The 25,538-nt window shown below is 47.6% G+C and overlaps 2 protein-coding genes and 2 long non-coding RNA genes across 10 annotated transcripts in view; 1 reads left to right on the top strand and 3 right to left on the bottom strand.

Annotated features, from left to right (window-relative positions):
- Positions 1-15,120, top strand: part of ASH1L (ASH1 like histone lysine methyltransferase) — a 64,572-nt gene extending 49,452 nt beyond the window's left edge. For 2 of the 4 annotated variants that reach the window (XM_075041049.1, XM_075041047.1), the window contains 12 exons: positions 468-620; positions 1,097-1,151; positions 1,254-1,386; positions 1,862-2,110; positions 2,554-2,640; positions 2,901-2,991; positions 8,709-8,847; positions 9,428-9,600; positions 10,102-10,268; positions 11,429-11,469; positions 12,201-12,502; positions 13,244-15,120. In XM_075041049.1, coding sequence (XP_074897150.1) covers positions 468-620; positions 1,097-1,151; positions 1,254-1,386; positions 1,862-2,110; positions 2,554-2,640; positions 2,901-2,991; positions 8,709-8,847; positions 9,428-9,600; positions 10,102-10,268; positions 11,429-11,469; positions 12,201-12,502; positions 13,244-13,335 — 1,682 coding nt within the window. In that variant the 3' untranslated portion in view covers positions 13,336-15,120. Of the gene's footprint in view, positions 1-467; positions 627-1,096; positions 1,152-1,253; positions 1,387-1,861; positions 2,111-2,553; positions 2,641-2,900; positions 2,992-8,708; positions 8,848-9,427; positions 9,601-10,101; positions 10,269-11,428; positions 11,470-12,200; positions 12,503-13,243 lie in introns of all 4 variants that reach the window. The other 2 variants (XM_075041048.1, XM_075041046.1) reach the window with 1 other exon arrangement.
- On the bottom strand, positions 456-8,858 carry LOC142037086 (uncharacterized). 2 transcript variants are annotated; one of them, XR_012652280.1, is made up of 4 exons: positions 8,723-8,858; positions 4,534-4,830; positions 1,646-1,815; positions 456-612 (listed from the first exon to the last, which is right to left on the bottom strand). It is a non-coding gene; the product is annotated as an uncharacterized LOC142037086 (long non-coding RNA). The 2 variants fall into 2 exon arrangements; XR_012652279.1 differs by having other exon boundaries at positions 572-699.
- On the bottom strand, positions 8,854-13,391 carry LOC142037085 (uncharacterized). Its single transcript, XR_012652278.1, has 3 exons — positions 13,261-13,391; positions 9,410-9,592; positions 8,854-9,010 (listed from the first exon to the last, which is right to left on the bottom strand). It is a non-coding gene; the product is annotated as an uncharacterized LOC142037085 (long non-coding RNA).
- A 2,404-nt stretch (positions 15,121-17,524) lies between the features above and the next one.
- RUSC1 (RUN and SH3 domain containing 1) lies at positions 17,525-25,486 on the bottom strand. 3 transcript variants are annotated; one of them, XM_075041043.1, is made up of 10 exons: positions 25,423-25,486; positions 22,988-24,645; positions 22,118-22,219; positions 21,404-21,480; positions 21,049-21,223; positions 20,819-20,924; positions 20,673-20,719; positions 19,400-20,423; positions 18,929-19,057; positions 17,525-18,191 (listed from the first exon to the last, which is right to left on the bottom strand). In XM_075041043.1, the coding sequence occupies exons 2-10, from the start codon at positions 24,570-24,572 to the stop codon at positions 18,023-18,025; spliced, it is 3,414 nt and encodes a 1,137-aa protein (XP_074897144.1). In that variant the 5' UTR covers positions 24,573-24,645; positions 25,423-25,486; the 3' UTR covers positions 17,525-18,022. The 3 variants fall into 3 exon arrangements, with proteins under 3 accessions (XP_074897144.1, XP_074897145.1, XP_074897146.1); XM_075041045.1 differs by having other exon boundaries at positions 18,023-18,186; XM_075041044.1 differs by lacking the exon at positions 25,423-25,486 and having other exon boundaries at positions 22,988-24,697.
- Between the last annotated feature and the right edge of the window lie 52 nt (positions 25,487-25,538).

The following is a 25,538-nucleotide window of genomic DNA, read 5'->3' as shown; positions in this document are numbered from 1 at the left end:
TGAAAAGTGTCATTTATGCTCATAATTTAATGGATTTCAGGCCTTTAGAAAACAAAGCTTTTTGGCATGTAGTCAGTTATGGGAATGGGACAAAATATGACTATCAGAAAAACTTTATTAATCCTGCTTCAAAAATAGCACTCTATTCATAGGACCATAATCTTCACAGCCATGCAGGATTTGGTCCTCACTGTCAGGTACATGAGAGGTTGGAAGTGAGTATTTTGGGTGAATTCAGTGACATCCTGTATTTGCTCCAGCAACATAAAATACTTAGATAACCAGCTTAACCATTTAGATGACCTATAAGCAGTGAGAGCCAACTTAGGAATATGAAACTGAAGCCTTTTACTGTTATGGTGGCTTAGAAAACATGTTAATTTTAATAATTGGTGATGGAGTTACTGGGACAGAAATTTGATCTTTAATTTTTTATTTAGAAAGAATTCTTCTTTGCCCTCTTTCAGATGTCTTCATGACCCAGTTTTCAGCCCTTCAGACCTCCCGCTCTGTGAGAACACGACGCTTGGCTGCAGCTGAAGAAAATATTGAAGTGGCTCGTGCTGCCCGCCTAGCACAAATCTTCAAGGAAATATGTGATAGCATCATATCCTACAAAGGTGAAGGTGACAGTCCTAAAAAAATCTCCATGGAAACTTTTTCAGCCTCTGGAACAATGGACTCTCTGAATAGAAAATACTAGAGAAAAATTAGTTTTATTTCAGGATGTTAAATAACCTTCCTTTCTCCGCCCCCCCCCCCGCCCTTCTCCTGCTACCAGTAATCACTTTGCTTTATCCTCAACCCTTTCCTCTGCCACCAGAATCTGCAGATGTTGCTATCCTTTTAAAATGATTTTTCAGTAGTTCAGCAAAATGGTACAATTGACAGAATTGCAGGGAAACTCTCCTCCATTTTGATACATGTAGTCTCATTACAGCAACCAACTTCTAGAAATGCAAAAGCATTTCAGTTCCCTGTGCCTCAGATAGATAGTAGAAGAGTCTTTTTTTAACCTAGACTGAGTGCTGTTAGTTACTTGTCTTTTTAAGTTTTACTCAAGTAAGTGTTGCTAAACTGTGTGTTCCTGTTGCAGATTCCTCCAGGCAGGCTCTTGCAGCTCCCCTCCTGAACCTACCCCCAAAGAAAAAGTAAGTACTTGCTTCTCAGAGTAACCCGTAGTTTTCTATAATGGATTTGCACAGCTTTGAATTGCTAGTGAAAATGACATTGTGCATGCATTCCCATTTTAGAAATGCAGACTATTATGAAAAGATCTCTGACCCATTGGACCTTGCCACAATTGAGAAACAGATCTTGACTGGCTATTATAAAACTGTGGAAGCTTTTGATGGGGACATGCTGAAGGTCTTCCGGAATGCAGAGGTGGGGCTCTCTCTGGCCTTAAAGCTATTGCATAGACAGTGGGGATATACCCTCATTTAATGCTCTTGCTGAGTTACAGTAATAAAAGAAGAAAAATATTTTAGAGAAGGAAAACTTGTCCATTCATCACAAACGGATCATCACATTGATAGCAATTCATGTGCTTCAGCTTACTCTTAGTGCTTTTTGATTGCCTTAGGTCAGACAAATAGAAGGTCAAGAACATGCATGAACAGCTAACCTAATGAAATTTCAGTACCTTTTGGCAGAGGTACGTTGTTCTTCAGTGTCATATGTAAGATACATGGACCTGCTGTTCAAAATAAGGAAGTAGATCGACAGGTGTATACCACATTTTTGGATGCAGCTTTAATGATGACACCTTTAATGGTGCATGCAGACAGGAGGAATGCACCAAAAGCATGGAACCTGGAAAAAAAAAAATTTTTTGATTCTTTGTTTTGTTTTCATTCAGAAATATTATGGCAGAAAATCTCCAACCGGGCGTGATGTATGCCGGTTACGGAAAGCATATTATAACGCTCGCCATGAGGCATCTGCCCAAATTGATGAAATTGTGGGAGAAACAGCAAGTGAAGCTGACAGCAGCGAGACATCGGTCTGTGAAAAAGAAAATGGGCATGAGAAGGATGAGGATGTGATCCGTTGCATTTGTGGCCTTTACAAAGATGAAGGACTCATGATCCAGTGTGAAAAGTGCATGGTGAGGCAGGGGGAACACAAAATGGAGTCTGGTACTCTTTTTCTATTCTCCATAACCAGTGGAACTTTTACCAGCAATTTCCATGTAGCTAGTGGCATTAATTACCTCTTCAGACCTTCATTTGCTCTCCAAAAGAACTGAGAGATTCTGTTTCCACAGAGGAGATGCAACTTGCATTTCTAGATAGAGGAGCTAGCACTTTTCTGAAACTGCCAACAACTCCTGTCTTTAGGCGAGCAGAATTAATTTCAACAATTTGGGGCTTTTACATAAACAGTTGCATGGGGATCTTGTCTGTCTTCTGACATAGTGTGAAATAGTTCAAAGAAAATCTTGAAATTCCTTGCTTGTTTACTTGCTTTCCTTAATATTTTTTTGAGAAAATGCAATTGGTAAATAAAATCTATCATAGGAATTTCTAACTGGGATGTATCTTTTTCTAGGTCTGGCAGCACTGTGACTGTATGGGTGTGAATTCTGATGTTGAACACTACTTGTGTGAGCAGTGTGAACCTCGATCTGTGAATAGGGTAAAAAAAAAAGTCTCCTCTTCACTATTACAGTTATAAACTAAAGCAGCTCTTGCATTTATATTTATTGAGATTGGCAAGACTAGTGTGGGATTCTCATTTTAGAGTGTAGCTTCCTTGGTTTAGGCTTAATCATATTAAGTGTCAATTCTTCTTCTCTGTGCACTTCTGCATGTTTCCCAAAGGATATCAGCCCCATTTTTGCACTGATCATGGTGGGCATCTCAGAATTTCCTTCCTTTTTTTCTTCTTTCATCCAGGAGGTTCCCATGATTCCTCGTCCCCATTATGCCCAGCCTGGCTGTGTTTATTATATATGTTTATTACGGGATGATCTGCTTCTGCGCCAAGGTATGTACTAACTCTGGTGGCTGCTGTGATTTCCATCAGATAAGAGTGTACAGAGATTTCTGGCATCACCCTGTTTGAAGTGCTTTTATCTTTTTACAAGTAGAAAGCTGCACTCTTTGCTATTACAGGAGTGACACATAGTAAGAGTTCTCACAGGCTGGTTGAAGAAGAAACATTAATTACCTTTAGCGCAGATAGGTGTCTCCTCGTGGCCAGACAAGGAAGATGCTGAGCCAACTTCTGGTAGTTAACGTTTAGAAGTAAAGGCAAAGAAGGCTGTTAGGCCTTCAGTATTTTAGTGTAGAATGCTCATTAAAACACCCAATTTATTGCTTGTTTGTTCCATAAAGTGTATCTTTCTGGACATTGCTTCAAAGCCATGAGTCTTTCAGAGGCAGCTACACAGCCACATAATTCAGTTCACTGATTATTATTTTTTTTATTTCATCCTACAGATACATACAAGGTTAGAAAGAAGCCTATAAAATTATTAAGAGAACTGCTCTTGAATGAGTAAAAGCAGTTGGTATGCTTGCTAGAGGGGAATGGGAGAGTCTTCAGGAAAGTGGAGAATTAAAAAAAAAAAAAAAAAGTCCAAGAACATTGTATTCTTTATCCCCTCTGCAGAATTCTAGACTTTGCATTCAGTCTTCCTTTTTTGTTGTTGCTCTGCATTGTCTATGCTGTCTAGAGTTCAGCCATTTAGTTTTGCTATTTCTTGTTTTATGCTGGGTTCCTTGCTAGAGAGTAACTCACTTTCTAGGGTTGTATCGGTACTTACTTTTATGTTTTCTGTTAAAGTGGATTATGTTTAGCTGGGTTTTGTGGCATCTTCCAGTCATTCATAGCATTAAGGTAATTTTTGTCATAACACATTATATTTCACTCATGTACCTCTAGTCTGGTCTTGGTGACTTTTAATTAGAGAAATGTTAGTCCTTACGTGGCTGAACTCCATGTGCCATTGGCAGAGGACAAAGGAGACCAAACTGCCACTGTTAGGCACCAAATGCCCCTGCAGTTTCAGGGAATAGATAAGCAAGGTGTATAACCCGAAGACACTAGAAAGGAATAAACAGCTACAGTAGAAAAAGGGGAAATTTGTGGATTCATTGCTCGTCTCAAGTTCTCTGCCAAAAGTTCTGAGGCACGACACCTGCCTATAGAAGTTGTTGTGATGCAGGCACACAAGCATATAAGGCATCTTGGAGACAGTAGAAGAAACAGTTTTTTACTCTCGGTCATGGTTTAACCCCAGCCAGCAACTAAGCACCACGCAGCCACTTTATCACTCCCCCCGCTCAGCTAGACAGGGGAGAGAAAATGTAACAAAAGGCTCGTGGGTTGAGATAAGGACAGGAAGAGATCATTCAACCAGTTCCCGTCACGGGCAAAACAGACTCAACTTGGGGAAAATTAACTTAATGTATTACCAATCAAACCAGAATAGCGGAATGAGAAGTAAAACCAAATCTTAAAACACCTTCCCCCCACCCCTCCCTTCTTCCCAGGCACAGCTTCACCCCCAAATTCTCTACCTACCTCCCCAGCAGTGCATGGGGACGGGGAATGGGGGTTGGAGTCAGTTCATCACATGTTGTCTTTGCCAATCCTTCCTCCTCAGGGGCAGGATTCCTCACACTCTTCCCCTGCTCCAGTGTGGGGTCCCTTCCACAGGAAACAGTCCTTCACGAACTTCTCCAACATGGGTCCTTTCCACGGGCTGCAGTTCTTCATGAACTGCTCCAGCGTGGACCCCTTCCACGGGCTGCAGTCCTTCAGGCACAGACTGCTCCTGCGTGGGTCCCCTGCGGGGCCACAGGTCCTGCCAGGAGCCTGCTGCAGCACAAAGACAGCACACCAAGGGGTCACAGCTTCCTTCGGGCATCCCCCTGCTCTGGCGTGGGGTCCTCCACATGCTGCAGGTGGATATCTGCTCCACCATGGATCTCCATGGGCTGCAGGGGGACAGCCTGCCTCACCATGGTCTTCATCACAGGCTGCAGGGGAATCTCTGCTCCAGTGCCTGCAGCACCTCCTCCCCCTCCTTCACTGACCTCGGTATTTGCATAGGGATTTCTCTCACATTTCAATCTCCTGCCCCACTGCATGTTTCCCTTCTTAAATCTGTTATCCCAGAGGCGCTAACACCATTGCTGATGGGCTCGGCCTTGGCCAGCAGCAGGTCTGTCTTGGAGCCAGCTGGCATTGCCTCTGTCAGACATAGGGGAAGCTTCTAGCAGCTTCTCACAGAAGCCACCCCTGTAGCCCCCCTACTACCAAAACCTTGCCATGCAATCCCAATACATACTCCCTCTGGTTTCTAAAAGGTCATGTGATTTACAGATTCCAAGGCAAAAGAGACCATAGTCACCTTCAGTCCTCCAGTCACTATGTGCCTAGACTTACATTTTTCCTATGTGTTGTGTATTAGAAAGAGGCTGATCTTGCAATAAAGACTAAAAGTGCTTTTGAGACCATTTGTAACTTAGTCCGCCCTCACTGCTGGGGAGTTGTGTCTGTACATTGAATTGGTTTGTCTTCCAGTTCTATGCTTGAGAACTCATTTGAGGAACAAGGCTGAAAAGCTTCCGTGTCAGTGCGCACTTTACTGTAATCAAATCCCTCTAAATAAGTGAGGGTCCTTCAGTCTCTGGTTAGAGGACTTAGGTTTTTAATTTCTTGACAATTTTACTTAAGGTTTTTGAGTTATATACTACAGACATGCTTGCTCTGCAAAAATTACCTAACATGTAAAACCAGGAGATTATGCAAATAGATTTGATCAGTTGGTCCATAACGTCCTGCAGAGTGAACAAGGAGTTCTACCTCACATGTGAGTTGATAAACAGAAGTCAAAATGGATCTCAGAAAACCCACATAGCCAGAAACTGTCATATGTCATTATCGCTGATGCACCGGCAATAGCAGCCACATCTCTTCTGTGGAAACACAGAACTATAAACTCCCTTTTTGAGACAGAGGGGTAGCTATTTCAGTAGTCAGTAATGCCTGGATAAACTTGAAATCAAGCTTCCTGATCTTTAGGGCAAGAGAGTATCGGTGTACATTTCTTTCTGAGTACTCCTTTTTTAGTCAGGTACAGTAAGTACTAGAGTTGCTTTATTCTCACTGAAGAGGTAGGGAAGAAGAGTTGAAAGTAGCAAATGTAAAATAACAGCCAAAAATAGGTGGTTTTATTTACATTCTGCTTGGGGCCAGCAGCTGGTCTCAGCATGTACCTTATTTTTTTTTCTCTATCAGTCTTTTACAGAAAATAGGGTGGTGAGTTGCTTAAAAGTAATCCTTAACTTAGTAAAATGAAGGTGATGTTATCCCAGCTATAGTTCATATAGTAAGAAGAGCTAACACAATGGGTGAGTACAGGCTTATCACCAGCAAATACATGCTGAGTCCTTGAAGAGCTTGCACTCTGCTAGCTTATATGCAAGCCTACATCATTCTGTCTTCAGTCCATTTTTTACTTAATCAAGCTAGAATAAAACTCTGTCTCTCCTTCCTACAACTACAGCTTCTATTTGTTTAATAGGGATCCTGATGTATCAGAAGGTTTAAAAGCTGGCTTCATGGTTGTAGGCAGATGTCAGTGCCCATATGGCCCATGTCATCTCTGTTTTAAATCAGCATTTTTTTAATAGTGCAATGTATTGTACTCCACTGTTACAGTGACAGGCGACTACATAAAACCTTAAAGTGATTTTTGCATACGAGGAGTCCTTAAGATCATCTTTTAAACTTATACAAGATTGATAAATGAGATCATATTTATGAAAATATAATTACATGTCCTTCACTTTAATCTTAAGTTTGGTTATAAACTAAGGGAGAAAAAAACTGAGGTGTTCATGAACCTGGGGCCACGTTGTACTTGGTGGTTCTCTATCATCTTTTTACTAAGCTATGGAAATAACAGAGACAGAACCTGCTAATTAAATAATAGTAATGTACATGGAAGGAAAATAGACATAACTGCACATACACAAAAATACGGATGTACTTAGGGGAAAAAAAATCCAGGAGTCATTGCAATTTAATGGAAACGTAAGAGAAATGTTCGGCATGAGTCAAAAAGGGAGACTGAGTATTAGAAATTATTATGAACAAAACAGAAAAAGTAATTGTGCCATTCTGTAGTCTTATGGTGTGTCTGTCTTGCATGCTGTGTACTGTTCTTGTCATCCCATCTCAGAAAGCGTACCTTACTACTTGTAAAAACAAGCATGATGACAAGGTTAATCAGATATGAAACATCTTTGCTGTGAACAAAGTCTATGCAGATGATTTGAAGGGTGATATGATAAAGGTCTATGAAATCATAAGTGGCATAGGGAAGTGCAACAATGTAGAAATTAGGGAATAAACACTGAAATTAGCAGGCAACATACTAAACAATAGGAAGTATTTTTTTACAAAAACATAACTAAACTGTGGGAAGCATTGCAACAGGAAGTTGGAGAGGTCAAGAGTATAAGTGGTTCCAAAAAGATAAGACAAATTCTTGGAGGAAGGATTAAACCCTGCCTATTTATGCACAGTGGTCCAGCTATAGCCTTTAGCTTTAAAAGTCTGTAAAACAGAGATTAAAGGAAACCTGAAGGGAAGGCTTTTCCTATGCATGCCTTTTTCCTATGCTTCTTCCTCCTAAGCATCTGCTACTGCCCAATTTTCTAGCTAGAATACTATGCTATACGACCTTTGATCTTACCCAGGGTAGTTTTTCTTAATTTTTTTATTACTTGGGACCTCCCAGTTTTTTGTTCACTGTGCGATAAATAACAGAAAAGGTGGAATTGATTTTTAAATACTATATACTAAATCCAATTATATTTTCAGTAATACTTTTAGTTTCCCAAATGTTCTCCCTGTGAGACTCTTCAGGTTCTTTGTGAACATTATTGATTAAAGCTTTTTCCCTAAAGGAGAAAGTCTTTTTGAATTGAGCAGTGTATTTTCACCCTATCGAATGATAGTCATGGCCACAAAGAAAGGTGCAGTGTACAAGTAAGAATGGGAGTCAAGTCTAGGGGGTGGAGAGGAAGTACTTGTAATGCCATTTCACAGGTCAGAGCAGAGAAAGAGTTAAGTCACTCATGGGACAAAATGAATAAATAGAAGTTTAGGGACCTGTTCAGGGGTTGCACTTGGGAAGGACTTTTTTAGTTGCCAGGGGTATCATTTTGTTCAGCCCTTTTTGAGTTCTGCTTACCTTTCCTGAGCTATGCATCTTATTTGAGTTCTGCTGGAATAATCAAAGGCTTGGGGCTTCTCAGTCAATTATTTATTTTCTTAATAATAATTTCTCTAAGTGTCTTCTCTCTTAAAGCTTAGATTTATTCTTTAAACATTGGAGCTATCACTAATTTCAACACATTTTCCTAATCAAAACTTATTTTGTTACACATCCTGCAGTCTGTCATAATTTATCTTGATTCAGTAGATGTTAGTATTTTAGTACATGTTAGTCTTGGCATACAACTGAAGTTACGTTTAGTTCTTGCTATAAAGCTTTTGTGAAAATGATCAAGGTAACCTTTTCCTCCTTTTCCAGTTCTGCATTGGTTTTGCATCGCTCTTTACAATTCCACATGAGATAGCTTTGTCATGTTAGTTTTAATGAAACCATTTACTCCTCTACTTTTGGTGTGCTGGACTCATGAAGAGTTCTTTACAGGTGTATATTTTGTGCCTCTTGCCAGGTGATTGTGTTTACCTGATGAGAGACAGCCGTAGAACTCCAGATGGACACCCTGTCCGGCAGTCGTATCGGCTGCTGTCCCACATCAACAGGGAGAAACTCGATATTTTCCGCATTGAAAAACTCTGGAAAAATGAGAAGTATGTTCAAGGCATCTTTTGAATTTGAGACATTCCATATACCTACCTGTCAAAACACAGTAATTTTGTGGAAGTCTTGTCGTAGCTTAAAAATGCAGGACTGAACACGGCTTAGTTACAAAGACTTGATGATTTCCCACTTGTCTCTGCTTGTGCTCCATGACTGCAAAGTAAAAACATGTAAGGCTGGAGGTTTAAGCAAGGGATGAGAGATAGAAGTTGATGTACTTTCCTCACTGTTGGAATAGGCTGAGAATACACACCGACAGCTGAATTGGCTCAGCTAACAATAACTGACTTGCTAAGCCACTGTAACGTGATTAAATGCATATGCTCCAATGATAGCAGCACAGTAAGTCTGCCGTGTTCATAAGAATCACACTAGGAGTATTTCCACTTACTGAAGGCGATAAAGTTGCATACGTAATATTCATGTAACTTCGCTTTTCATCAGTCATTGCAAAAGTGCAAGATAGATGATTCAAAAATAAGTGGAGGGCATTAAGTTGTATCACGGGCTTACAGAAATAGTCTTTTTTTCCCTTCTGTTTCTTTCTCTTACCTTTATGCCTTCAAACAGAGAGGAGCGGTTTGCATTTGGTCATCATTATTTCCGTCCACATGAAACACATCATTCCCCCTCTCGAAAGTTTTATCACAATGAGCTCTTCCGGGTGCCATTGTATGAAATTATCCCCTTAGAGGCTGTGGTGGGAACGTGCTGTGTTCTTGACCTATACACCTACTGCAAAGGTAAGGAAACTTAATGGGATGAGAAATTAAATATAATACACCTTTCTAATAATTTGGGAAGTATGCTAAAATAGTTACTGCTGTAAAAAGGCCGTAGCCAATGTTTACAGGGTATCAGGGCTGAGGAAGCATTATTGCTTTAGCACTGGGACAGTGATTTCTGTTCTAAGGGGGCCAGTACTGAAGAAACAGCAGCAAGGTGGGATTGTGGTGGGCAGGGAAGAGAAAGTGATGGCAGTTGATAATAGTTTTTGCAAAAGTTTGGGTACTATTTGATTAGAGTATACAGGTTTTCCTCTTAAATTGAACTAGCAATGTGTCTGCTATTATGATTATGAATCAAGGAGAACAAACAAGAATGCTTGCCATCCCACCTAACAGTTCTGACAGCCCCCTACTTCTCTGACACTGTGTATGGCTTGTTCTTGTTCTGGTATACCATGTGTTTCCTCTTGAATCTGATTAACTTTTTTTCCTATGTGCTTTGTTTTGAAACCGCAGGGAGGCCAAAAGGTGTGAAGGAGCAAGATGTATATATTTGCGATTACCGCCTTGATAAATCAGCTCATCTCTTCTACAAGATCCACCGGAATCGTTACCCTGTCTGCACCAAGCCCTATGCCTTTGACCACTTCCCCAAGAAACTCACGCCCAAGAGAGACTTTTCTGTAAGCGTTTCTTCTCTTAGCTTTCTTACTTTTTACTAAAAGACTGGACGTATTTTTTGAACGTCCCTGGCTCTCTGTTTATGAATGAAGCTTGGTAAACTGAAGGAAGCTGACACATAAGCATACACAGTCTGGATTAAAAGCTGGCTAGAAAGAAAGCTTGGAAAGAGAAATTGACTGTAGACAGAGAATATGCAGTTCAAAGGCAAACATGTTGAAAAAATGGTGATGTATAAGTTTAGAGACTGTGGTTTCTGACTGAACTCTAGATGCTAATTTCATTTAAGCCAGTCCTGAGTGAAGGAAATCTTAAGACTCACTTTCTGGTCACAATTCTGCAGTGTTTTAGAGAATCATACAACATATAGTCCAGTGTGAGTTTGTTAGCCTGTCTGTGTCAGGCTTTCTTTCCTTTGGTGTAATTACTCCATGTATTAATAAACTTGCTTAAAAAATGGTTTCCAGCAGTACCTTTGAACAGTGATTCCCAATACAGAAAAGCAGTATTTTCCTATTTCCATTTCCCTGCTCTATCAAATGACATACTGCTTACTTTATATATATATATATATAATTATCACTGAAAATAGATGTCTTATCAAAAAAAATAGCAGACAGATAGGCAGCAAAATCATGAATTACAGTCTCCCTTAACATCCTCCATCTGAATATCTGTTCATTTCACTGTCTCATTTTTCCCTATTCCATGGAAGTAGCAACTCTTCATTGTGCACATCCTCCTACACAGGACTACTTTGTCTTTGAGCACAGGGGTATCAGATCTGGCAGATATTTTGCAAGTAAGCACTTTTCTTCCTGGAAGCAGAGAGATTTTTGTAGTGAGTTTAGAGATGGTTCCAAACTTCTGCTGTGCAGAAAGCAAAGATGATTTTTATCATGATGGTCTATGGCTTGAAATTTATTTAGAAGATACAAAGAATCGCATAGTAAGTCTGGATTTAATTTATCCTTATTACACGATTATGCCTTCTCCTTTGAATTTGTCTGATGTGTGAGATATGCCAGCCATGCACTGGCATTTCCAAAGTGTCAGATAGGCAAGTCGTGTATTGGTACTTAGAGAATATTTGATAGACGAGCACTTTCTTCCACTGTGAATTTTATTTGATAATTAACCATAATCTTTATTGTTGTTATAGCCTCATTATGTACCAGACAACTACAAGAGAAATGGAGGCAGGTGAGTCTTACCTACCAGATTGTTCGTTGAGAAGAGATGATATAATCCTGTTTGTTTGTCAAGTGCCCGCTGTTTTTGCTACCCATTTCCCCTGGGTGCTATGGAAATAATAAGTTTAAATTATTTAAAGCAATCCTCTAAACTTTCAAAGACAGAAAAGGGAACAGGTGAGGAGGGATAGAATATAGAAGCAGCCTCAGTGTTCCTTAATAATATACATAAGGAAGAGTACAGAAGCCATTTTGAAAGTTAGCAAAGGCAACAGAATGTGGGAGATGGCAGAGCCCAGGACAAGAGCATCCAGCCTTCCTGCACAAAGGGAGGTCAGATCCCTGAACACACTGCCCATGTTTGCACTGTAATAAGAGCCAGGGCCAATGCACTCTCTCTGTTCTGTTAGAGACTAAAAATACCCATCAAGAGCCATGATTATTGCAGAAAAACATCAGTAAGTGCCAAGCTCAACTATTTTGGAAGATAAAAACCTTTACAAATCTAAATTAAAAAGCAATTTGTTTTTAAAAGACTGCATTTGATATTATGCAAACAAGGTTATGGGAACACAGACTTCCATAGATGGTAACTGGTGGGTTTGAACACATGCATTAAGTCAAATGACTGGGATTCCAGAAAGCCCCCTACCTACTGAGGAGTCCTTGACTCACTAGTAATTGGCCTTTCAGATGAGTGTCTCAAAAATTGTGGTTTTTAAACCCTTCTTTTCCTGCTAGATCGTCCTGGAAAACAGATCGCTCAAAACCACAGATTAAAGACTTAAACCAAGAAGAAGATTCTCTTCCACTTATTGAGGATGTATTAGGAAATCAAGATCAAACTTCAAGTGAGATGCCTAGCCTAGAGGAGCCAGAAAAAGAGGCAGTCTCTAGTGAGACCTGTGAAACTGATAAAAAGGTGGAAGAAAGCAATTCCGACACAAGGCAGCTGTGCACTCCAGAGGAAAGGCGGCATATTCAGAGAGAGAGACTTAATCAAATCCTGCTAAACCTCTTAGAGAAAATCCCAGGGAAAAATGGTGAGATTTTATGCTATGATTACACAATAGCATTTCTTCTACAGGTTTGTTTTCAGTTTGCTGCAGACCGTGTTGATAAAATAAACATTTTTGTCGGAATTTACTGCTAGTGGACATTATTAATAATTAATTTTCTTTACAGCAATGTTTTGTTTTGCAACAGTAGCAATTTCCACTAAATCCAAATGAAATTTCTTATGACTGACACTGTGTTTTCTATAATATTTTAGTAACCACAAAAACTTTCTTAAGACCAATTCCCCCCATTATTCCGTGTTTACAACTGAGAAACTTGACATGCAAAGAAAGACTGAAGAGAATTTAGAAAGCCTCTTTTGACCTTTAATAAGCTTTCCATTGGGTTCTAAGTAACTTCCGTAGGTATTGTCTAACTTGTAGAATAAGGGTGCAGTGGTTGCACTGGTTAAGTATGTCTCTCTTTTTAATTTAAAGTCTACGATGAGCTCTGTCCAGTCTCTTTTGTGTTCTGGGAGTTAATGCAAAATAATCATGGACTCATAGAATAATTTAGGTTGGAAGGATCTTTGGAGGTCATCTGATCCAAACATGACTCAAAGCAGAGCCAATTTCAAACTTAAATCAGGTTGTTCAGCACTTTGTCCAGTGGAGTTTTGAATATCACTGTGGATGGAAACATCCTTGAAAGAACCGTGAATAGGAAAATAGGAAAACTGTTACTGGTATCACCTTCTTTTACCAAAAGCCTGTGGTCTGTTGCAGCTATTGATGTCACTTACTTGCTGGAGGAAGGATCAGGAAGAAAACTGAGGCGGCGCACTCTGACCATCCCGGAGAGCAGCTTCAGGAAGTGATGCCACAAGAGGAAGCTGTGGTCTGGAGTCTGCTACAAGGTCTGCTGAGGACTGAGGGCAGGAGCCCAACTTCCTCTGCACCAGCCAAGGAAAAGAGGGCAGCAGAAAACTGACAAATATACAAACAGTTAGCACTTAGATGTCTGGGTTGGCAGGTTGCCCTGCCCTGCTCTGCAGTGCTCTTATGGTGTGTGTGTTGTTGGGCGTGCCTTGTATTGATGTTAGGTACTGAGAAAAATCTCGTGGTTATTGTCCAGGATGGTCAAATTTAATTTATTTTTGCTTGATATTCCCACTCAGAGGAAAAAAAAAAAAAAACAAACAAACAAAAAACAAAAACAGGGAGGTAAGAAGGATAATGACTGACTGACTCTGATGAGAATATTCCCCATATTCACCAATTAACCTGTGATTGTACAAGATACTGTTGGCACCACCATGGCCCATGCCAGTGAATGAAATCCAGATGGGAGGGTTAAGGCCCAGTGGCTTAAAATTAAAGGCTGCCCTAAAGTTGTGGCCTCTGATTTGCACAAGTTCCAAGAAGAAACGCACCCAAATGTGCGAAAGGTTCACCGTGGAATGGCCAGTGCACACATGTACCTTTGGTCTGTGACAAGGAGAAACTTCCAAAGTCACCTTGGAGCAAAGCAGGAGTTGGATGGTTGAGGCACTTGTTCTGCGTCATAGAGGGGGGAGGGGGCGGGGTGTGATTTTTTTCACTTTTTTCTGCAGAGAAATTTTATAAAGCAAGTCAAATCCTGACAACACCATTGCTGTTGGTTTTTTTGATAAGCTGTGGTTCTTGTGTGTCTAGTGTGTTGTGCAAATTAAAATCTGTTAAAAGAAAAAGGAAAAAAAAAAAAGGAAACTTCACTACATGAACCGTCAAGCAGTATTCAGAGCGAGTATTTGTTGTGAACTGTAGAATATATCAACTGCTAACACTATTCTTGTGTTCTGGTTGTACAGCTTAAAATGTCTGTCTCTTAAATTAAGAGACAGTGTATCTCGCACCGCCCTCTCTCTCTGCCCTGACGAAAAGTATTATTCCCGAAAGCAACAGCCGAGGCACTGATTTCTCACTGCATGAAATTGCAATTGCCGTAACGTACCACAAACCAATGCTGCAGCAGGACTCCCTGTACTGCACCCAACAACTTTCCAGGTGTGCAGAGCCACAAAGCTGTCACCTGTCTCTGGGCCAGGGCCAGGCTGTGGCAAAGGGAGGGGGTGGTCAGCATACGCTGCCCCTTTAAAATGGCTTTGCTTTTTTGTCTTTCAGACGTACATATGCATATACAGTCCTGTTTTAGATGTTCTTATAAGAAAACCAGTTTTTAATGTGCCAAGTTGTATATATCTGCTGCGTGGATGTAAAGCAATACAGTAGTTACATGTTCCTTTTTAATGGACCAAGCTTGTCCTAATGTACATTCTTGTTATTATTATAATTATTTTACTCTTAGTGGAACATGACTCATTCCATTAACTTTTATGTGTTGATTTAAAAAGAAAAAAAAAAGAAAGGAAAAAACCCTTTGAGAAAAAATATTTTATTAAAAAAAAAAAAAAGAAATAAGAAAATAGTTTGGAATATTTTCTTACTGTAGAGAAGCACTGTACAGTACCAGGAACCCTGAGTATAAAATACTCGTGCGTGTAGTAGGAATATCGCATGTCCAAAATCTTGAGTTGTCTCATTTAGTTTAAAACAGAAATCATTGTCTCAAATGGTGTTAAACACTAAAAAGTTTTTAAAAAATAAAGTGCGTACAGAAGCGAGACACTAGCTCTGTCATTTTATCTTTCTTTTGTTGAAAGACTAAACAAAATGTTTTTTAGACAATCAAATGTTAGGTAAGTGCAAAGAATTGTTTTTCTTACTGGTGTAGAAATTAATGACTTTTTTTATTTTTCGGTTATTTTATAATAATGAAAAGACCAGTGTGTCACCAGGATCGCTGTTTTAAGACCAGGAAGCACTACATTATTGCAAATAGATATGAACTCTTAGTCTGCATGGGTGTAGGCTGTGTGATTGCTGAAAATAAATGCTGCTAATATATTTCCTTTTTACAAAGCATATCTAAATAGATCATTGTTTTGATGTTAATCTTTGTAAATTATGTATTACCAATTTTAACATTGGATGTAATTGCATAAAAAGCCTGCATCTCAATCCTGAGAGAGTCTAGTATTAAATGGAAAATCTTTTCCTATTGATGACTTGTGGGGTTTTCTTTGACATGTCTTTGATTTTCATTTCTTGCTTCTTTGTCTCAACTGCTCCTGTCATGTTTTGACTCTCCTACAGCTGCTTTTCTGGGGGTTGTTGCCCTGTCTCTTTCAAATATCCAATTGTTTGATGGGTGATGGTGTTTCACTAGGATTTAATTTGGTGCTGATGGTTCTTCTGGTCAGATCTTGGCAGGAGGGATGATGGCAGCATGCATGCAGAGCGACAGGAGCATCAGCACAAACATTGCCTGTTTGGTAGTCAGAGGGTGTGTAACCGTGATTGTACATAATGGCAGGATGAACAGGACGCATTAAATCTACAAATTTAGTGCCTACTCGCAGAATATAAACCCCTGGTACCTAGAGACATTGTCTCCCATGCCTGCATAGACAGCAGATTCAGTTCTGTCAACATCATTAATGCATCTCACAGTAGCAGTGCACTTACCCCCGCTAATATTAGACCAGAGTCATGTCAGGAAAATGACTTGCACTGTGTGGCATGTTCCCCTCCACTACCAAAAAGTCTGGTAAGCTAGAAAGGCTAAGAGGTGTTTTTGAGTTGTCGGGAGCTGTCAGCCCAATCCCAATCCCATACCATTATGCTGCCCTGTGCTTGTTGGCACACAGCAGAACATTAAGGAACACAGCCTCTCTAAGGCTTTGTCAGCCTTCCATTTTCTCTGATACCCTCTGTAAAGGTTGGTACTAATGAGATACAGTTCTTGCAAATCTGTTAGGGTTTAAACTTCCTCTGGTTCAAAAGTGGTTGCTGGGAATAAGTTTGATAACTGTTTGTGTTAGTCACTTAGGAATGAAATAGCTTCTTGATGATCCCCCCCCTCTAATGTAACTTGATTTTTCCTTTTTCCATTACCTAGCCTGAATCACTACGGTCATTAAAATGCCACACTTGACCCATACACTTGTCTTCCTTTTAAACTAGAGCCACCATGCCAAGGACTGTAATGCTGTATTATTATTAAAAAAAAAAAAAAAAAAAAGTTGAAAAAGTACCTGGATTCATCTCCTGCTGGCTTGACCCCATTTGAAAGGCTAGAGGCAGTTGTGGAATTCAACCAAACCTACTTAAGGCAAGCCAAATAACATTCCAATTAAGATATAATGTCCCTTGTCTAAGAGTAAAAATTCCAGAGAGAAAAATGAAAATGAGAACAGAATAAAAAGAGCAGCTTTATCCTCAAAGCAGGCCACAGCCTGGCAGCTGAAGCATGGTTTCCTTTTCCACTGAAACAGTGGAAGGTAGAAGGATGAAATGTGGTTCTTGGTCCATAGAATAGAGCAGTGGCCCTAAAGTTGTCCCTTATGACAAGCTGCTACTGCCTTGTGGCCCTTCGCTAGACACTCTCCAATGTCTCCACATCTCTCTTTTACTGGGAAGCCCAGTATAAAATGTAAACAGTGTGGTATAAAATCACAAGCAATGAGAAAAAACAGTGTGGTATAAAATCGCAAGCAATGAGAAAAACTTGAAAAAAATAGAGGCAATCCTGCCCCTCCTGACATCCTGTGACTCACTAAAAAAGATGAGTATAATTTAAATAAATAACTAAACAAACACATACCTTTACTAGTACTGTGCAGCTTCCATCTTGGGGTTGGGGGGGAGGCTGGTTGCCAGCCAGCCAGCATGACGCACACTTTTCCAGGGTTATTTCTGGCTCTGCATGTTTGCAGCTGCCTCTTCCTACACCGTGCAGGAGACTGGGCACTTTCTGCCAGGGCATGACAGCTTACTGTGGTTGACCTCTGCTGTTGGTATGTTGAGCACCAGCACAGCCCCACATGTGCTGGCTTCTTCTGCAACAGCATTTACTTGCCAAAGACCCAGCACCAGCCCAGGCCACCCACACAGGGGTGGGCCACATGGCCATTTCCAGCCGCCCTCCCCCCCCCCCAGCCACAATGATGCATTCACACATGCAGACACGTGAGTCACAACCTTTATTTCCAGCTTCCCCCCCAATAAGCTCGTTCCTGTGGTTACAACTATTTACAGAGTGCTGGGACTGTGCAGCCGCAGCTGGGGCCAGCCTGGGCCACCAGCCCCAGCACCAGGGCAGACCAGGGCACACGGAGGTGGCAGCAGTGGCAGAAGACGAACAGCACAGAGACAACATCCAGGACCGTGAGCACTGCACAGGGACAGGGTCCTTCCCTCCCCGGCACCAGCGTGGGCATCAGCTGAGGAAGCACGAGCAAGAGCAGTTCCCAAATGGGACCCACAGTGAAGTACCAGCAGCTCTGCAGGGACACACACAGCAGTGGCTCATGGGATGCACCCAGGGCAGACAGTAACATGCGAACAAGCAGCAGTGACGGGCACCAGGGCAGGGTCCCCTGCAGAACTGCCAGCCCTGAAGGTGGTGAAGACATGGTAGGAGACAGTCCTTCCAGGAGGTGGCACCTGCTTCCTCAGGTCTCCTCACAAAATTAGGGATGTGTAACCAACAGGAACTAGGCCAGTGCTGTTTCCATGGCAGCAGCAGATCCAGTCTTCATCCACGGTGGAAAGCAGCTGCAGGATGTCTCCTTTTTGGAAGCTCAGGTGACCATCGGCCGTGCCCGTGTGGTCACACAGCGCCCGAACTGCCCTGTACAACAAATGCCATCAGGGATTCACCTCCCCATGGACCCCAGATACCACTGAGAGAGGCTCCCACAGGACTCTGGAGGGGTTTTGATGCTCGTGTGTGGAGCCAGTGACCACCCTCCTCAGGCAGAGATGCCATCTGATAATGGATTTGATCGAGAAGCCACATCACAAAGGTGTCCTGCCAAGCAGATCCTTGGAGCAGCAGCAGAGCGTGAGCAGCTCTTGTGCAGACATGGTGGGGAGATCTAGGTCACGGCCAGCGAGGGCTGGGGAGGAGGGAGACGGCTGAACGTGGTGTGGGATGGCCAGTCGCCCTCCATGCTTGCTTGGACAGACACTGTGCAAGCACAGATGGACCACTACAGCTTTTCTGACCTGCCACAACTTGGTCAGAGCTGCCATGTGGTTGCTCCAACAAGCTGCTGTGTATCCACAAAGCATACAAGAGAAACAAAATGCTCAAAACGCCCCGCAAAAATGTCTGGGAAAAACAACTGACCAGGCCTAGGCAGACACACAGGTTCATCCAAAGCTCAGCAGGAGATGGGGGAATCCCCAGGGGGGGCAGTCAAGGTGGAAGTTAGCAACAAGGAGTGTTGGTGCAAGCCTTTCCCTACAAAGGCTTGTAGGACAGCCAGGCTATGTCTGGAAACAGCCCCTGCTTCCCCTGCTCCCCCACCCTGAAAAATCCACCACCAGCTCTCCAGCCCCAAACACTACAGTACCCTGCATCACCTGTGAGTCTGGGGTGAGTCGGATGTGATCCTCTCTGGCTGTTCTTGGGCACGGGTCTTCTCAGATGCCAACCCCTTCACCACCACAGCCAGGACACATGCGCTGGGGGACAGCCAGCTAGAAGGTCTCCTGCCACAAAGCAAAGAAAGCCACAAGGTCGTCTGGGAAGCCTTTTCCCACCCATCCTGCTCAGACTATTCTGGTGGTCTGGGAGCTGACAAAGGCCTTATCAAGCACCACCAAGCCTCCACCACTAGCTCCTGCTGCTCTAAAGGACTGATACAACGCGATGACAGCAGCACTTGGGAAATGCACTAATCCCAGGAGCACAAAACCTGGATAACAGGCAGTACAAGACACCCTGCAAGGCCAGCGAGCCTCATGGTGTGCTCTCTGTTTGCTGCCTGGGAGAAAAACCCTTCCTCAGCACATGCTTCTCCCCCCACCCTGCCTGCCCAAGCTGGGTCTTACCTGGACCTAGCTGAGTAGGTGTCAGGACTGGGAGGGAAGCTCCTGGCAGAGGGGCTAGTGGCTCCAAAGAGCCAGCCCAGCCAGCTGCCCTTGTCAGGACCAGGATGACCACCCGCCTCTGGGTCAGAAGGTGCTGCCTGGTTCCTATTTGCATGAGGCTCTGGGCAAACAACCAGGAGTTTCTCCTCAGCAGCAGGATCATCTGGCTTGGTGGGTGCTCCAGCTCCAGCAGGCGGGATGAGGTCTTCAGGGGAAGAGGTCCCAGAGGTGTCAGCACTGCTGCTGGGCTTTGGACTGGAGAGTTCAGGGACAGCTTTGGTCTGAAGGAGCTGCAGCTCTGTGCCTTTAGGCTCATTCACGGATGTTTGGGATCGTGCAGTCTGGCCAGGGCTGGAATCCCCCACAGCCGTCTGCAGCTTTGTCCACCAGACAAAAGGGAACTTTTCCTTGCTAGGAGCAGCATAAATCCTGGAGGCCTGGCTCAGCTGGCCCCACCAGCCACTGAGGCCAGCCCCAGTGTCCTGAGGGCCTGCCTCGGGCCTGCGGGTCTCTGGGCGGCTGTCAGCTCCCAGGAAAGTGCGACTGAGCTGGTCACCCCACCATAGCACATGCTGGAAGGTCTGCTGCAGGGCAGCCCCCACCTGGGGGCCAGGGACCAGCCCACGCACAGCTGCTTGGGACTGGGACCTTCTGCTGCCCTCTGCACCGGCTGCCCTCCCCAGAGTATCAGGGGGGATCTCATCTTCCAGGCTTGCCCCTGCAGCATTGCTTTGGCCCTCCAGAGAGGGCTGCACAGCTCCCCGAGCCTGAGCAGAGTGATGGGCAGGAGACAGAGGCGACTCTAGCTGACGGGACAAGGGTCTTACATCCACGGAGAGGTGGTGGTGTTCAAAGAGCAGGTCAATGTGGAAAGTCAGCACCGAGAGGGGCTGGATGAGCAGCAGCAGTTCATCAGCGAGGTGGGGAAGAGGGCCTTGGCTCAGGGCAAAGAAGGCCGTAGGTGAATACAGCACGGAGATTACACCTACGAGATATGCACAGCTGCAAAATGCCCTGCCCTTGCCCACACACCCCTCCCAGGGCCAGCTAGTCTGTCCTAGCAGGTCAGATGAGCTTCTGCTGGGTGTTGTATTGAAGATGCACCATGAAAAACAATGCCCTTATCCACTACAGAAATCCCAGCCAAGCATCGTGGGTGGAACAGGTATGGGATTATCACCCTGGCAAACAGGAGAGGACTTGGGTGGGGAGCTTCCAGGCACTGTGTCCTTACCTGGGCTCTTCTGCAGGTGAGAGATCCATAGCTCCAGCTGCTTAATGCTAAACAAGACAAAAGGAACCCAAGTTAGAGCTCCTGGGACTCTCTTCCAACCTGCCATCACAGCAAGGACAGCCTGGGCCAGCAAGCCCAATACTCACTTCAAAAGGCCAAGGATAAAGGCATGAAACTTCTGTCTGGTGCTGTTGAGAGGGGCCAACCCAGCCACGTGCCAGCACAGGGAGTGGAGAGAGCGGGTGTTGGGGCCTGTGAAATACACAACACAGACAGTCACTGCTCTGGGCACACATTCTCCCCCAGCCCAGGCTGGAAAAGGGCTCCAGGCACCCTGAGATACCAACACCTCCAGGAGCGTGCTCCGCACACCAACCTGTCTTCACAGAGGCTTCCACCACCCTCCAGGGGGAATTTTTCCTTTGGCCTGTGATAACATCCTTCTGGAATGGCTTCAGCCCATCCTCCACCAAGGCATAGAGAGCAGGGCAGAGGGTGTGCAGCAGCAGATAACCCACATCTGGGCTGAGCCGGCTGTCTCCCAGCTGGGCCTGAAGTAGGGCGGCACAAGGAGAGGAGAGGGAGGGGAACGGCAGCACCTAACCCTGAGCCTGCAGGGAGGGATGGTGGGATCCTCCCCCGGGAACTCCCAAAGCCCCTCTTGCCCAAAGCCTGCATGGCCTGCCCTCGCTCCTACCCACCCCAGCCCGAGCCTCAGCCCAGACCCTCACCTTCTGCACGAGGTTCCGCGCGGTGCTGAAGTGGGCAATAATCTTATCCACGGCGGTGCTGACGGCAATCAGCAGGGCTGCCGGACAACAGAAAGGAAGATGTCAACGTGGCGCCCGACCCCACCACCACTGCAGCACCTGCCTCAGCCCATCAGCAGCGCGGGGCTGGCCGGGGCTGACCGGCATCACGCTGGCCACAGCTGCAGCAAGCAGCAGCTCTGGACATCAAGGCCTGGAGGAGCCAGGGAGGAGCGGGCAGGAGGGTAATGGAGCATCCCAGGCCGTTGCCATGGGAACCTGTAGCTCTCGGGTGCAGGGACGAAGGACCCGCCGTTTCCGAGGGGACAAGGCCTGGATGGAGACGTGGGCAGGAGACCCTCAAGGCGTTTCCAAGATGCCGGGGCAACCCCACCCCCGTTCTCCGGCTCGACAGCCCCATCTGCCGAGAGGCGGGCAGGGCCGGGCCCTGCAGCAGGCAGCCCTGCCTGCCCGTGCCCGCGCCCAAAACACCGGCCAGGCCCACCGCCCACCCCCGCCCCGGGGCCGAGCCCCTCACCTCCCCCCCGCCCCCGCCAAGCCCCTGCCGCCTCCCGGAGCCCCGCTCGGCGAGGACGGGCCGGACCGGGCAGAGGCTCCGGAGGGGGAAACCGCCCCGGCCCAGCGGCCGTTCGGCCCCGAGGGTGGGCGGCGGGGCCGGCACCGCGGGGCCGTTACCTTTCTTCTGCTCTCCCCGGGGGCGGCGGGCTCCCTCCGTGCTCCCCCCGCCAGGCCGGGCTGCTCCCGGGGCGGTTCCAGCGGCGGACGGCGAGGGGCTGGCTGGAGAGAGCCGGGGAAGGGGGGGGGGGGGGCGGCGGAGTCAGGCGCGGCCCGCGGGGCCCCGCCCGGGCTCCCCCGCGGCCGGTGAGGCGCTGCCCCGGCGTAGGGGCGTGAGGGGGGCGGCGGGGAAGCGAGGCCCGAGGTCGCCGCGGGAGGCCGCAAGGAGCCCGCCCCGCCGCCCCGGCCCCACTCACCGCCGGCAGCGCCGGGGCCGGGGCCGGCCGGGTCGCGCTCGGCCATGGAACCGGAGGCAGCGGCGGGGCGAAGGGCAGCGGGCGGGGCGGGGCGGGTCGGGCCCCGCGGCGGGGAAGGACGGGGAAGAGGAAGGGCTCGGAGGGAGCCCGTGGGCCGGGCGGGGTGAGGAGGTGCCGCCTCGGCGGGGCCAGCCCGGCCCTGGGCAGCCGGGACAGGCCAGGGCAGCCCCAAGGGACTGGGGGGACGCTCAGGGGTCCCACCCGAGCGCAGCCGGAGATGTGGAGGGGGGAGAACCCACGCGCGCAAGAAGCGGAGGGCAGCAGCGGCCCCTCGGCCCTGCCTGGCACAGAGTGCTCGAGGGGCACAGAAACCATCTTGCCAGCCAGCAAGGAGCAGGCCGGCTCGGCATGCAGCCGCGACATGCACCCACTGCCTCCGCAACCGGCTGCCCCCCCAAGTCCTGCAGCCTCAGACGTGGCCGCTGTGCCAGAGCCTGCAGGTCCCCCCTGCCCCGCTCAGTCCCCTAAAGGGTGACACTCCTGCACCCAGCTTGGAAGGGACCCAAACTCTTACCCTCCCTGCCGGTCTCTTCTCCTCTCTCGACCGTCCCTGGCACCCAGGGGTCCCCACCAGGACTCCCAAGCCTCCGAACCAGGACATCTTTATCGCAGCCAGAGCCCAGCCCCTTCTCTCCTGGAAGACAGCTTTGTGGTGGCAGCCCCCCTTCCTCTGCATCCCCCGGCTGCCCCTCCGCAATGGGCTGCAGTCCTGGTCGGGATCTCCTCCTCTTCAGCTGGTGGCTGTCCATAGATGCCATCAACTGTCCACCCAGAGGCACGGGTGGCACCCAGCCTAAGCCCTCGCTGCCTATGGCCGTCTCAAGGGGTGCAGAGGGGTGCTGAGTTGGCACTGGCTCTGCCCACTCCCCAGGTGGCTGGCTCTTGGGCTTGTTGGAGGCGCTGCGGTACCGCAGCTCCTTGAACGTTGTCACCTCTCTCTGCCTGGAGCTGGCAGGTCTGGCTGGCCAGTCGTGCTGGAGCTGGGGCCAGGCTGGCTCCTGGCCCACGGCGCTGGAGAGGAGCTCGCTGGGGGGTGGCAGCTCCGTGTCAGGTGAGAATACAATCAGCCAGTCGCTCCGGTCAGCTCTGGCCTGGGCAAGAGTGAGCCCCGTGGCGTTCCTCTTCCTCTTCTGGGCAAGCTCATGAAAGGAGGTGATGGTCTTCTTGCCCGCGTCTCTGACGAGGTCACCTGAGCCAGGCTCCGGCTCTGCCGGCCGTGCAGGCAAGAGCGGCTGCTGTGCTCTGTGCCCACTGAGAACCTGCAGCCATCTCCGGGGCCGGGGGGGCACAGGCGGGGGGAGGCTGCCAGCCCGGGGCTGCAGCTCAGGAGCTCTGCTCGGGCTGGGATCCCACCGTCCTGGTGCTGGTGGAGCTGGAGGCACAGCATCGGGGTCAGGGAGGGGGTTGCAGTTAGGGTCTAGGTCGGTGCAGATGCTGGTGGTCGCCTGTGCTGCCGTGCTGGGAGAGGTCTCATCACACTGGGAGTCAAGCAAGCTGCTGCTGCAGAGGCTGTCCGGGCTCTCTCCAGCCAGGGTGTCTGGTCCCTGGAGCACCAGGGGGTTGAGGTTGGCATCTCTTCCATCACCTGTCCTACCCTGGTCATCCAGTGACTTGCCATCCTGGGCATCTTCTGTAGGACTGATGGTGGGCTGATTTTCAGGGGATTGGGACTCTTCTCTGGAGAACGCCTTGCAGTACACGGAGACTGGGGAGTCATCCAAGCTGAAATCCGAGCAGCTGCTGACAGAGGAGGAGGAGGAAGCCAGATCACAAGGGGCATCACAAGGGGAAGCCACCTCCTCCTCCCCAGCATGCAGGCAGGGGAAATCCTCTTGAGCTGCCTGGTTCTGGAGACCCAACGTCACCGGCTGCTGAGTGTGACACTCGCAACACTGGCATTTCAAGGAGGGATTATTAGAATTGGCATCCACTTGGTCATAGTTCTCTGGAGAGTCGCTGCAGCCAGTCTGGTCTCCTCCACCCATGGAGCCAGAGTTCTCTTGCAGCTCTGGGTGCCGGGAGAGGTGCAGCCCCAGGGAGATGTGCTGCAGATGGATGTGGTTGAGGTTGCACAGTAGGCCTTTCTTCGGAGCCAGCATGATGCTGTCTCACTGGTAGTGCCAGGGCTCCTCAGAGAGCCCCAGAGCTCCCCTCTTCAGACCATCCAGCTCCCTGCAAACATCAAACACCCTTTCAGTTGGCAGGGGAGAACGCAGCAGCACAAACCTGGAGAGGAACAAACAGGGCAAGAGGGATGGCAGTGACCTTGCGGCAGCCACCGAGCAAGGAAGGGCCGGCTGCAGGGGACCAGCACAAGGGCCTGTGGGTTCAGAAACGGGAATACACCCAGCCGAGAGGGGCTGCCCCACAGCTCCCCACTGAACTCGGGCCCGTCCAGCCAGGGAGGGGCTGCAGCCAGTCGCTGGTGAGCCAGCGGCTGATCCGCGGAACACGACCTGAGCGTGGTCCAAGGAAGCTCCGGCCAGTCCAGGCAGCTGCAGCGGCAGGGCTGAATTCCCTCTGCCGGGTCTCGAGGGTCGGCAGGGTCTCAGAGATGCCGTCAAGGAGGGAACGCCCTTGAAACCTCAGCCGGGGAGGTCCTGGCCAAGGGAGGATGGCACGGCCGACCAAAGGGTCGGGTGAGGAGCCACTCGGCCCTGGCTCGGCCTCGGAAACGCCACAGATATGGCAGCTGCTGCAGCCTGCCGCATCACTCAGCCCTTCCCCTGTCGAAGGGAGAGCTCCGGCCCCGGGCATCTGCCGGCGGCCTCGGGCAGGGGATGGGCAGCTCAGACCCCGGGGCGGCCCCGACCGGGCACCGAGCTCAGGTCCCGGGGCTGGAGGACCGGCGGGCCCCCGCGGCAGGAGCGGTACTCCCGGGCTGCAGCCACCCCTTCCCCTCCCCATTGCGGCTGCCCGGAGCCAGCCGCGCCCCCCAGCCCCGCTCACCTCGTCTCGCTGCGGCGGCGAATGCGGCTGGCGGGAGGGAGGAGCCCCGCCCCCGCCCCGCCTGGGAGCCGCCCCGGTCCCGCCCCTCCCGGGAGACGGCGGGGGCCGTGCTTCGG

The sequence above is a fragment of the Buteo buteo genome, chromosome 11, assembly GCF_964188355.1.
Source record: "Buteo buteo chromosome 11, bButBut1.hap1.1, whole genome shotgun sequence".
Lineage (NCBI taxonomy): Eukaryota > Metazoa > Chordata > Aves > Accipitriformes > Accipitridae > Buteo > Buteo buteo.
This window is presented reverse-complemented; position numbering and strand designations above follow the sequence as displayed.

Bases quoted from the DNA above. Each gene is read 5' to 3' on its own strand.
- RUSC1 (XM_075041043.1), bottom strand. From the start codon at position 24,572: ATGCTGGCTCCGAAGAAAGGCCTACTGTGCAACCTCAACCACATCCAT. The intron at 20,925-21,048 runs GTTGGTGTGCGG...TGTATTTCACAG, and splicing joins GGAAGCCTCTGTGAAGACAG to GCCCCAACACCCGCTCTCTC. The intron at 19,058-19,399 runs GTAAGACCCAGC...GCTTTGTGGCAG, and splicing joins ACCTACTCAGCTAGGTCCAG to GAGACCTTCTAGCTGGCTGT.